General features: G+C 38.6%; 1 protein-coding gene across 1 annotated transcript; it reads left to right on the forward strand.

Annotated features, from left to right (window-relative positions):
• The first annotated feature begins 8,076 nt into the window (after nucleotides 1–8,076).
• Nucleotides 8,077–9,177, forward strand: LOC101293652 (RING-H2 finger protein ATL56-like). The gene is made up of 2 exons (XM_004309729.1): nucleotides 8,077–8,669; nucleotides 9,101–9,177. Exon 1 carries the CDS (start codon nucleotides 8,150–8,152, stop codon nucleotides 8,660–8,662), a length of 513 nt encoding a protein of 170 aa, XP_004309777.1. The 5' UTR covers nucleotides 8,077–8,149; the 3' UTR covers nucleotides 8,663–8,669; nucleotides 9,101–9,177.
• The last annotated feature ends 3,910 nt before the right edge of the window (nucleotides 9,178–13,087 follow it).

A 13,087-nucleotide genomic window follows, 5' to 3' on the forward strand; every position in this document is an offset into this window, starting at 1 on the left:
TTATATCTCTATCAATTTCTCCTTCACTTGGAACCAAGCCTACACTTTCTTCACCTAGTTCCTCAATCTACAAAAATGGATTTTTGAATTAGAACACTATCACAAGCACAAAACAAAACACATCTTGACTATCTAATGTTAATTTACTAACCACTTCTTCTTCCACTCCTATATAACCCTTACAGGACATTCTATGTGGATACTTGTTCTTCTTACGCCTTTTTTGTTGTTGTTCACATTTTGCCTGCAAAATCCACCACTCACTTAAAAAAATCCATGATATGGCAAATCAGATCTACTACTAAGTTGAAACAAATTATGGTATTAAAAATAGCTTTCATACCAAGAATTCAGGCGTTGTCCGTGACTTGACAAATATAGTCCAATGATCAGGCGGTATGAAAGGATAATCATTAGGAGGAAACTTCAGCTTTTCAGGGGAATCAAGGTAGGGGATGATGTATTTTGAAGTAAGGCGAGACTTGAACTCCCTCCACTTAGTTGATGCAGATTGCATAATCCTCTTCCTATGTTCTTCATCGATTATGAATGGAAGCTGTGTAGTTAAAATACAAATGAGTATGAAACTCTGATCCACTAAACAGAATTGGAAGTAATTCAGTTCAAAAGTTAACAGAAAAATAAACCACTCAGTACCTGAAGACGTTTCCATATTTTAGCTCTGGCATCCTTTGTTACCCCTTTCCAGGTTTTTATTATAATTGGCACTTTCCTTCGTGCCAATACTCCCAAGTACGACTACATTTTCTTAGCCACCTTCCCATAGGGAGTGCCTCTTTTGTTGAACAACACCATCCTTTTCATTTTTCTCTTATGCTTAGTAATGCTTGACATAGTCACTGCATGCCTTTTCAACAGCTCAAGACCCCCGGTTGGTTCAGCTTCTTTCTTCTTGGACTTGCCCGTCCTCGAGCAACTTGCATCTGAAGTTCTTGTTGATGTAGAAGACTTCAAGGACTTTGTCTTCTTGACCTTGAGTCGCTTCTCTTTACTCTTTGACTTGCCTGCTTCGTTTGCAGATTTCAAAGATGTCATATCTGCACAAAGACAAGTCACATAGACAATAAGCACTTATGCAATTAATATGAAAGTGGAATCAAGCACTGATCATAAGTAACTCATTACACACTTTATTAGAATTAGAAAAATAAATCTCCATAAAAAAAATAAATTAACCTCAGTCAAATAAATCACTAAGAAAATACTCAAAACAGATGAGCATTAATCAAAATAACCAACCATCATATATCACTATCATCCAAAAGATAACAATTTAAGTTACTCATTACATAATCAAAACAGTAAGACTCAACACCCTGGAAATATCCTCTTCATTCTCCATCACTAATATATATACTTTCCTCCCCTGCACGCATGTAACACAAAAATCCTCATCAGCTAAGTTCTCTACTAACTGTATAGTGGGCATTGTAGTCGACAAAGTAGGGTGCTGAATAGTAGTGTCGCCAAGCTCATCAAAAGACTCACAATCATTGTAATCATTCTTGGGGAGTCTCAATACAACGGACCACATACAATCTACAGGGTCTTTCACGTAAAATATCTGCTCTACACATCTTCCCAAAACAAAAGTGTCTTGCAAATGACCTTTCCTATTTAAGTTCACCAAAGTGAAACCAAGATCATCTACTTTAACACCCTTATGACTCTCAACCCAGTCACACTTAAATAAAGGAAACCTGAAAAAAGCATAATCAAGCTCCCATATTTTGGTAATAACCCTATAGAAGGTCATGTCCTGAGTAACCATGTTTTTATCCTTAGAACTAGCTACTTGAGGTGTCTCTGCCACCAAGTAAACCCCACTACTTTGTGTCTTACGAAGATCATCTGGTGAGTTTGTGTTAAATTGCACACCCCCTACTCTATAATCCTAAAACTTCGATACTTCATTCCTTGGTTTATCTGCCAGCCACTTCACAATCTCAGGGATGTCACAATCGGGTTCACTAAGCTGAGTATCAACCTGCAAATGTAGACAGAAGTTTATAACTGTCACATCCCGACCCTTATATTTTTACCTTATTTACTAGCGTGATTATAATAAGAATTTACCGTCTCGATCATTGAGTTAATAGTTTAATTGGTCCCTAGAGGGGTTTCGGGGACGATTATGTACAGAGGATTATTCGTATAAGGAAAATACGACGACGGTAAAAATAGTAAATTTTAGCTAGTAAAAGGTAATTTTTATACGGGTATTATTTTTCAGGGTGTTTTATTTTTGTGGGAGTTAGGTATAATGGGGAGTTGGACCGGTTGGAGAGGCCCAACCTTTTTCCCTCTCTTCTCTCCCGTTTTTCCCTTTCCCCTTGAGTCTTCTTCCCTGCCGAATCGTCCAGCCGACATCTGCCGCCGTCCGACCAGCCACCGGCCGCCACTCCACCCCAGTTCGGACCCCCATCTCCTCCTCTCCCTCCCCGGCCTAACCCCCGAGCCGTTAGCCTGCCGAAAGAAGAGAAAACTCGCCGAAGACGCCGGGAAGCTTTTCGCCGGAACTCCCTCCTCCAGCCACCAATCCGGGCAAGCTTGGTACGGTTTTGTAGCCCTCCAACCCAGCAGCCTTGCCCTAAAAGGACTCACCCTCTCTTGAGCTAGGTAAGGAGAAATGTGGAGTTGAAATTTCTAGGGCTTTTAGGATGTTTTTAGTCGATTACCCTAGTTAGGCTTGGAATTGGTGTTTGTGTTAGTTATGAAAGTTGTAGAGCATGATGAGAGGAAGATGCTGTCAAAATTTCATAGGTTTTAGAGGTCGCTGGAATCGGCCTCCGGCCGCCGCTGCCGGCGGAGCCGCCGCGGTTTGGGAGATTTTTAGGGTTTTAAATGTGGAATATTAAGGGGATTATATTGATGTGATTTATGGAATTTTTGGATGAGATTTGGATAGGTTTGTGAATTTCCGAAGTTTGGTATTTTTGGCGGTTAATTAATGTAGAATCCGACCGTAGGATTTAAGTCGTATTTTGGGGAGGTTGTATTTACGACTGTCGAGTATGATATCTCAGTTCGGATCGTTTCGATTTAAGAATATCGAAGTTAGGCAATGATGAGCGTATTTATGGCTCTCGGGTAATTTTGCCTATTTTGATTAAATATTGGATTGTTAGTTGGGAAATTAATATTATATTTGAAACATGACGTGAGGAGGCTCGAGCAGACGAAACCCCAGATCGACGTCAGGCTTAGGCCTAATTTGTGAGTGGACTTTTGTTTTAAATAAAATGCATGCTAGAGTTCATGGTTGAACAATATTTGTTGCGGAATATTTTGACGTCATTTTAATTTGACAAATTTTATTTCTCTTGGAGAGTTACCGAAAATGGGATTTTCGGTGGATATAAATATGTATTTATGAGAGAGTATGTATATAAAATGCTAGCTAGCCATATGTGTCTGTCCACCTTAATGGCGTAGCATATAGCCGCATTATGGTGTGACGTGAGCGTTGGACGTGAGCGTAGTAGCCCTATTTGAGTGTTTAATTCATATGGGGGGTATGGACACATATTTATACACCCGTCTGTCCACCTTAATGGCGTAGTGTAGCACCGCATTAAGGCGTGACGTGAGCGTTGGACGCGAGCGTAGTATCCTTATCTAGACCCATGAATTTATATAGGGAGTATGGACGAGTGTAGATACATACATATACTATAGAGTCTGAGAGGCTCGATATTTTATGAGATAAAAGTTTTATCGCTTGCGGCATGCATTCGATTTTCTCCTTAGAAATTAATTTAGGGAAACATAAATATTTTATTTATTATTTTAATTTTTTGTCCACTCACTCTAACGTTATTAAATGTTTTCCCCTGGGCCCTTCGTTTTAAATTGCCCAGTCTGTAGAGTTCGGATTGGATCTAGTAGGAGGCGAGGCATAGTCACCCGCATTTCCGCCAGTTTTCATCAGTAGGTTACATGTTTAACCTACTCATGTTTTCTTGCTTCCGCTAGTGTCTAATAGCTCTGAATACTTTGGGATTATTGTATATTATGTTTAGAATTTCTGAAGGATAATTATGTGATGTTTGGACGTGTTGTTTTAAGAGTGTAATTTGGAATTTTCGAGTTAGGGTTGTCCATTTTCAAGGGAGATTTTAGAAATCTTCTCAGAAAATTTTCCTTGGAGGTGGTCCCCGCACGACTTACTCCGGGTTTCAGGGTGAAATTCGGGGTGGGTCGTGTCATCTCGTCCTTTCTGGTCTGCATAACATCTGCATTAACATGCATCTCGGTTTCGAATTGCAGAGTGGTGTGAAATTCAATCTGGTTTTGAGGTACTACTTCCTCAACATGAATCGATTCCTCTGCCCCTTCCCTGATTTCGGGTCTCGATGACCCGACCACAACTTCTTTTGCAATCTGGCCAATCACTGCAGATTCATTCACCGAATTCGCTGCCAAAGGTTTGTTGGATGCCCCCTTTTTGGAGGGTCTTCCTCGTTTAGGGTTTGCTTCATTGGCCTTCGATTTCGATCCTTCAATAACTCTGGTCCGACAGTCGGAGATTGTGTTTTCGTTGCTGCTGCTTGGAAAACGACCCTGGAGCCTACTACTCCTTCTCGTACCTCCCTCGTCTACCCCTAAATTTTGGCTCTGATCAACCCCTTAAGTCGGAGGGTTAGTCTTCTTTTTAGGAGGCATGGTTAAGGATTCAGAAGGGGAATCGAGCGTTTCGAATTGAGGGTTTAGAATTGACGGGTTCGGATGTGGATGCAAGACAAGAAAGAGAGAGAGAGTGTCTGAGTTTGAGATTGGGATTGAGATTCTTGAGATTTTAGGGGTAAGGTTGCTTCTGGGTTAGAGAGGGAGAGGGTCTGAGTTTGAAACTGGGAGTTGGAAGCTGAGGGAGAGAATTATTGAGATCAGTTAAGTTGGGTTAGAGTCCTTAAAATTTAAAATTTAAGTTAGCTAACGGGGTTAGCAAGAGTTAGTTAACGAGGTTATTGTGGTTAGTTAACGGGGCTAATGGGGTTAGTTAACAGGGTTAGTCTATCATCTAACAGAGTCATTGCCACCTAGGCGCCAACTAGGCGAGGTATGCATTCCTTAAGGCGTGTAAGGGATCCCATATATATACTCCTCTTTTTCTTTTTCTTTTTCTTTTTTTGAATAAATTGAGTAGCAGATCTAGAAAAGTATGTGTATTTAGTGAATAAGTGATGTGTTTTAAATATGGGTATTGTAGGAAAGATGGGTATGTGTATCTAGTAAATATATTATTTTTTTTTGAATAAATTGAGTTGCAGATCTAGAAAAGTATGTGTATTTAGTGAATAGGTGATGTGTTTTAAATGTGGGTATTGTAGGAAGGATGGGTATGTGTGTATCTAGTAAAATGTTAAAACAATAAAGTCAATAGGTATGGATGAGATGTGTATCTACTAATTATGGATGTGTTAATAAATTTTCTCTAAAGTATGACCTCTTTCATTCAAACAAAAAAAAAACTAATTCTTGTCATTTTAAAAGTCTATATCATGAAATCTAAATAATTAAATTCTCAATCAATGAAATTTAAATTTATGGAATTATAATTCTCATGACTTTAAAATTTCCATGAAAATTGCAATTACTTAATCCAAACACAACGTAGTTGAAATAGAGAGTATTGATGTAGAAAATTTTTTAAAGTGACTAGCCAAAATAACTTTTTAGCTATTTTAGCTATAATTTGACTACAAAATGGCTAACATTGATAGAGATGGGAGAAAATCTTCTGACCCTAATCTCCTTGTCTCCTTCTCTGTCTCCCATTCAAATTTTGACATCTGTCATTTCAATCCAACTCATCTAACACTGAATTAACTCTGTTAATCTCTTGTAAAATGAAATAACAGTCATTTATCTATCTTCAAGTACGGCTCAATCTCGAGGGTTTTTCAATGCAAGGTTTTGCTCTTTTAGTTGGGATTTGATGTACGTGGTCAACGTTAGATTTTTCTTCTTCTTTTGGATTCAATTGGTTGTGGTTTGATTCAATTTGTCTTCCTTTTTCAAAATGAATTTTCTTATTTGAATTTCATCCATGTGGGTCATTTTGATCTGATTATGATTGGGTTCATGAGTAAGATTAATTTGATCGTATTGTGATTGGATTCATGAGTACATAAGATTTTGATCTGGGGTCATTAAGTAAGTTATGAGATTAAGATTTTGATATGGGTTCATGCTTTTCAAGTTTTGGATTCACTCTCAATCTCAAGAATCATGATCTGGAAATTCTTTAATCATCTACAGATCAGGTAGTTTTTTTTCCTTCTCTGGAATTAGTGATTCATTCTCTCTTTCTCATGAGCAATTGGTATTCATTTCCACATCCTTGCGTATGAAGAACACAAGTCTTCAATTCAATTTGATGTTTAGGACTGCAGATCTGGGTTTGTGGCTTGTATCGTATGAACTATTTTTTTCTCAGGAATGAATTTAGTTTTATTTACTTTTTTGAGAAAATTATTTTTGGGTAAAATATTGTATAGTCCTTGTGGTTTGAAGTCTACATTTGTTTAGTCCTTCTGATTTTATTTTAATCTGAATGGTCCTTAAAGTCACAATTTTAAATATGTTTAGTCTTTGTGGTTTTATTTTAATCTGAATGGTCCTTAAATTCACAATTTTTAATCCAAATGGTCCTAGGCCATGTCAGTAATTTAACCGAAAAAATTGACGGAATGACCATTTGGATGAAAAATTGTGACTTTAAAGACCATTCAGATTAAAATAAAACCACAAAGATTAAATAGATGACGACTTCAAACCACAAGGACGAAACAAATTTCAATTCATGATTTTTCTTTAACTTTGTTAAGTGGATGTTAAGGTTGCTGACGTGGAGGAGAAGTGTCAAGATTTGAATAAGAGACAGAGAAGGAGACCAGAAATTTGGGGACAGATTCAATTCATGATTTTTCTTTAACTTTGTTAAGTGGATGTTAAGGTTGCTGACGTGGAATAGAAGTGTCAAGATTTGAATAGGAGACAGAGAAGGAGACAAGAAATTTGGGGACAGAAGATTTTCTCCCGATAAAGATGCTCTAAGTGTGTTACATGTCTAGTGATCTTTGCATTATGTCACCGCTGTAACAAAGCAAATAGAGTCGTCATTAGAGTAGTACTCTTTGTTAGTTGGTACTTGTTTGAATACATGTACTTTGTAGAAATTTTCGATATTATTTCAGGACTTCTATATGCTTAGTATTGTAATCAGGGGTTTAAGCTTCACGTCCCCTTTTGTATTTGACAGTTTCATTAATGAAGGCTTGAGGGCAGCCGCACCATCACTTATTCCAGAAATGAAACTTTTGTTGTTGAATGGTGGGATTGATTAAAATTTGAGTTGTTGTTCATAGTTATAAGCCATGTATATTTGATAACTCTAAGATAAATATCTAAGAGTTAACTCATTCTAATTTGGTTAGTTGTAGAAACTAGAAAGGATATTTGTAAATCTTCTCTTGTAAATCACATAGATCATAGATTATTCTTGTGTAAGAAAATGTACTCATCTAATTGTTGATCAAGTTCAATATAAATATATAGTGTTTTCGCGTGGTTGGCGGGGATGGAGCCACATGGAATATGGGAAGAGCGCTCCATCTCCAAATTAAGTCCAAAACATGTCAAGAGAAAACATGGTGATAAGAGGGAAGACCAGGCTTGCTCGTCTTGGTCCAAAGCCGACCCTATTCTTATGATATGTTTCCCTGATATCTTTTTGTATTTAGTTTTTACCTCTGTTATGCTCATAAATAAGTGAACGCTGGTACTATAAAACCCTCGTAATTCATGTATGTTGTCATTCTGGCATTCAATTATTAATGAAATTTTTCATTTTGTACAAAAAAAAAAAAGAAAAAGGAATACACATGCTCACCTTTTGGGCCGTGTCAAGGTTGGGCTGAGGTAATTGATCCCGCTGGCTTAACCCAAACCGAGCCCACAACCTGGAAACCAACACCCCGCACAAATCTGTATGCGCTCATCAGAAAAACAGAAGAGCTTTCTACTTTACCGTATCCGTCTTCTTCTGTCCCTCTTATAATTTGTCAAATTCCTAAACTTTGATATCTAAAACTTCATTCACCAAAGCTCGGATCAGAAACCCACCATGCCTCCTCCTCCCCACCACCACCATGATCAGCCACCGCCCCCAAAACCCAATCCAAAGGTCCTATCTTCAATCCTAAAAGCCCTCATAATGACCTTCATAACCTCCATCTTCTTCCTCATTCTCGGCTTCGTTGCCTTCCTCCTCTTCCTCATCCTCGCCGCCGGCGCTTTCCACCGTCGCCGCACCCAGTCCGACCTCCCCTCATCTGGGTTCTCCCCCAGACACTTCAAGACCCTCCCCCAGTTCCGCTTCCGAACCCAGAACCAAACGGTGTCGTCCGACTGTGTGGTCTGCCTGGACGCCTTTCGGGAAGGCCAGTGGTGCCGGAAACTCCCTGCTTGCGGTCACCTGTTCCACAGGAGGTGTCTCGACACGTGGCTCGTTAAGGTCTCGGCTTGTCCCATTTGCCGGACACCTGTTTTAGGTAACGCCTCCGCCGCCGGTTTAGAAGAAGAAGAGGCGAAGCGGTTGTGGAATTTTAATAGGAACACGAATTCAAGGGTTTGGTAGGAAATAGGTAAAACTTTGTTATCATACTTTTTGTTTGGGTTAGAACTTCTGTATCATACTGGCTGTTGTTTTTTTTGCTAATCTGTATTAGATTGTTCATATACGATTCCATCAGGGTGTCATTGTATATATTTCTAATTCTTCTGTTTTGTATTCATTGGATTAGGTTTGGTTCATAACATTTAGGATCAGATTATAAAGTTTGGCCTTTCCTTCCTAGTTTTAATTCAGAAGAAAAGCTGCTTGTCTTAGATGAAATGGGTTTGATGATCATGCCATCGAGTCCTACTCAACTAGGAGTTAATCATAATGATTGGTTTTGTGGAATGCTCTTTTAAGGCTGATTTTACACGATTGATCAGCATGGAAGACAAACCATCTAGTCTTTGCTGAAATTACATGTTGGTTGATTTATGTTCTTATTTGAAATTGAGGTAGATGGTGTTCAATGCTTAAACCACGTCCTGCAAAGTGTGCAAGGGAGATGCTGTGGATGGCATTAGGAAATGGGATCCCTTAGGAAATTTAGTTGGGAGTCTCGCATTCCAACATTTCTGACCAACTCGTATCCAGAGTGCGGTTGATGGGGAACAGCCTTCTTTCAGAGACTTATTCAACCAGGCATATTCCAAGGTTTGATTCGTTTTCCTTTTCTCTGTTTCTCTGAGTTTTCTTTTCCTGCTCTGTTTTTAATAGTAGACAAATTTCAAATATTATGAATAAATCGTCAGCTGTAGCCGATAGGATCAAATACTCCATGTAGATAATCTGAACTATACAGGACATAGCCAAAGACAGTGCCGTATATGACTATAGTAATCACCGCTGTATATATGATGTAGATATTTTGAACTGGATTGGAACTTACTATAGTCTCAGCTTGGGGATACAAGTTGTCTGAATAATGACAGACCAACATAATGGTTTTGAGTAACCAAAAGTTTTATACGGGTGCTGATCCTTTCACATAATCATATTTTCAGGTTTTATGAAGTGATTTTGTTTGTTTGCTTGTTCCTTTTTTTCGTATTTGGTCTGTAATTATTGTTTGTAGTAAATGGAAATGCAAAACTATATTAGACTAGAGATCTTGATATGCCTTCTAAATCAATCAATGAAGGCTTGAGAGCAGCCGTACTAGCATTTTATTCAAAAAATAAAATAAAACACTCTTTCCGATTCATTCAGAAATTGCTGAAAATTTCCATCTACCAAGTAGCTAAATATTGCTAAAGTGTGAGGAAAAAAATTATTTATGGCATATGTGACTTTTGAGAGTAGAAAGTGGTTACTCCCTGGCAATATTTAACTAGCTCCAAGTTGGAAATTTTGCTTCGCTGCGATGAGTTTTATTTTATTATCGGTAAATTTACTTTCATTTTTAGGGAAAGGGTTTTAGAGGGACCAAAAGCACAAGAAAAAGAAGGACAAACTTAGAAGGGAGAAATTCCACAACACCGAGGTCGTCCGGATCGATGCCTCGAACCACTATTTTTTTAGCTTGCTTATACAGTAATCCAATTAATGAGCTCTTATTAGTTCCTGCCTCCATTGCCAGAGTCCTCACATATCCACGCCCCTCACCGTGACCCTCACCAAGTCACCATTACTAGTAGGGGTGGGCTCGGGTCGGGTCGGGTCGGGTTTTACATGAAACCTAAAAGTTTTAGGTCAGGTCGGGTCGGGCCTTTTCAAAATGTAAACCCAACTGAGACCGGCCCGATTCGGGCTTTCGGGCTTTTTCGGGCCTAAATTGAATTCGGGCTTTTTTCAGGCCCAAAAAAAGAATTAGATGCCTTTTCCATTTTGGGGCTCTATATCAGAGCAGTTGTTATGCTTCTGCTACAATAACAGTGATAATGTCAAGTTTCAATAACTACTAGGCTATTACATTATGGGTTTCACAAACATGAGTGAAACTAACTAACTCAAAATAGACTAATGACAATGTTAGTATTCTTCCTGCAAGTTACAACTTTAGTTGGTTTCACTTTGAATAAGGCAACTCGAAGCAGAAATCATTTTCGAAGACCTAGGAGTTCAAAGCAACATGAAAATTGTGAGACACTGACACAATCCAAACTTATCAGGACATTACTAGTATACTCAAATTAACATCAATACCACAAATAAACAAATTACAGATTACAATCTTGAAATGCCTTAATCATCAAACAGGTAGGAACTGACATATCACAGAATCTGCTCAACATTATCAAACTGAACAATGGAATCCTCCTAACTGTATCAAGGAAAAAGTACCAAAAGTTATAAATTATAGGTATGTCAGTAGGGAACTACGCCAAAGCATAACTGACAAGGTCAGTAGGAAGATGCAGGGCTTTTGGTTGTGACATCAAAAACTAACTAATGCAGAGCTCAATCCATTTACTTTACTTAATGGCTATGCATTACTCTTAATCTGCATAAATGCTACTGAACTTTAATATCATTCATGCAAAAGAACATGGATGATGTAGTGCAAATTTCTTGTTCAGTGGCTGCGGGTGTAGGAGAGGATACTGAACAAAAGGTAATCTCGGATAAATGAACTCCGTCTTTAATCTTATTCTTCTTATTTACAAAACTACACCCACACCCTTGCTGATATTGCTCTAAACAATTGCAAGCTAATAGAGCGACAAAATGATCCTAAAGACATAATAGATGGTTAAGCCTTAAATAAATTGAATTGACAAACACAAACTACATTTCATACAACATAGTTATATTAAAAGCAGATCCAGTACAACACTGAGAGAATTAATAATGGAAAATAAACTGAAGAGAAAGCTCAAAATCCCTCACATCATGAGAATTTAAAGGTGGCAACATCTATAATTAAAGAGCAGCTTTAACATAGTCAAATGATTACACAAATATCAAACTAGATAATTAAAAGCTGTTGGGAAAACAAAATGAAGCACTAGATAACTTTATGTACCAACTAACCTTTCAGCACAAACAATTTTACAAAACACTAAACAATACCTAATGTTTTTGTTGCCTTCCCTCTTTAGATGACTTAGATGCCCTACATGCTACAGCTTTCCCTTTAGAAGCTTGAGAAGATTTGGTGGTAATAGGCATTTCCGGGTGATCCTCAGTACCATTGACACCTTCTTCCTTTTCCGGTTTTGCACCATAGATACCAACAAAAGCTCAAGTTCAAATCGAAACTAAAACTCAGAATGAAACGAAAATTAAGAAAAGAAATAAAAAGTTTTACCTTCCTCCACAGATTCATAAAATTTCATATCCTCAATAGTTGGAACATATTGAATGTTGTGGATACTCTCAAACCTAATCCAATTTTGGTTGCAGATTAAGGCCTCCACTATCTTGGGAGATAAAGAACTCCGAAATGGATCAATCACCCTTCTACCAGTATTAAATGAAGACTCGGCTGCTACCGTGCTCACTTGGATGGCCGACACATCTTTTGCAAGTGCAGCAAGACCTGGATACTTGTCACCATTCATCTTCCACCATTCTAATATGTTGAATTTCTCAGGACTTGGAAGCTTCTCAATTGGGTCCAGTAGGTATCTGTCCACTTCGTGTACAACAACAGCTTCTTGAGAGTCTTCCAATTCTCTCTCTCATTTTTCTTCCATGTCTTTTATGATTCCAGTTGTCACATCTCGACCTTTAAATTTTTACCTTATTTACTAGCTTGGTTATAATAAGAATTTTACCGTCTTCGTCAATGAAGTTATAGTTTAATTGGTCCCTAGAGGGGTTTTGGGGAACGATTATTTCGGAGAGTTATTCATAGAAGAAAATTATGACGACGGTAAAAATGGTAAATTTTAGCTAGTAAAAGGTAATTTTTATTAGGGTATTATTTTTGGGGTGTAAATTTTGGAGTTGGGTTTGTTTTAGAGGGGGGGTTTTAAGTTGGACCGGTTTGGGGTGTGGAGGCCCAAAACCATTTCCCTCTTCTCTTTTTCTTCCCGGTTGCCCTCTTCCCCGACTCTCTCCCGTTGCCCCATTTTCCGGCCGTCCGCCCGCCGCCGTCCGGCCACCATCTGCCGCCGCACCGGTCCCGTTCGGTCGGCCTCCGACCCAGTAACCTCCCTGGACCGGTGACAGCTCCCCTAGTGCCGCCGTGAGAGAGAAACGATGCCTGAAGCCGGTGGAAGCCGTGGTGGTTCTTGTTGTGTTTTGGCTCGTTGATATGATTTGGAAATTAAGGATTCAGTAGGAAAATCTTAGTCTAGAAAGGAAAGAGGATTTTCTATAAGTTTTAGGAAAGTAATCTTTCAAGATCTGTTAGGATTTTGTCTGCTAGGTTTAGGAGTCCTAAAAATCTTATTGTATCAGCAGCCCCTATAATAGGGAGCCGCAGGGGGATTCTCTAAGAGTGAGACAGAAAACCTAGAGAGTCAAGAGTGATAGAGAGATAAGAGATCTAGCAGGGAG

This window comes from Fragaria vesca, unplaced genomic scaffold (genome assembly GCF_000184155.1).
Source record: "Fragaria vesca subsp. vesca unplaced genomic scaffold, FraVesHawaii_1.0 scf0513057, whole genome shotgun sequence".
In the NCBI taxonomy this organism is placed as follows: domain Eukaryota; kingdom Viridiplantae; phylum Streptophyta; class Magnoliopsida; order Rosales; family Rosaceae; genus Fragaria; species Fragaria vesca.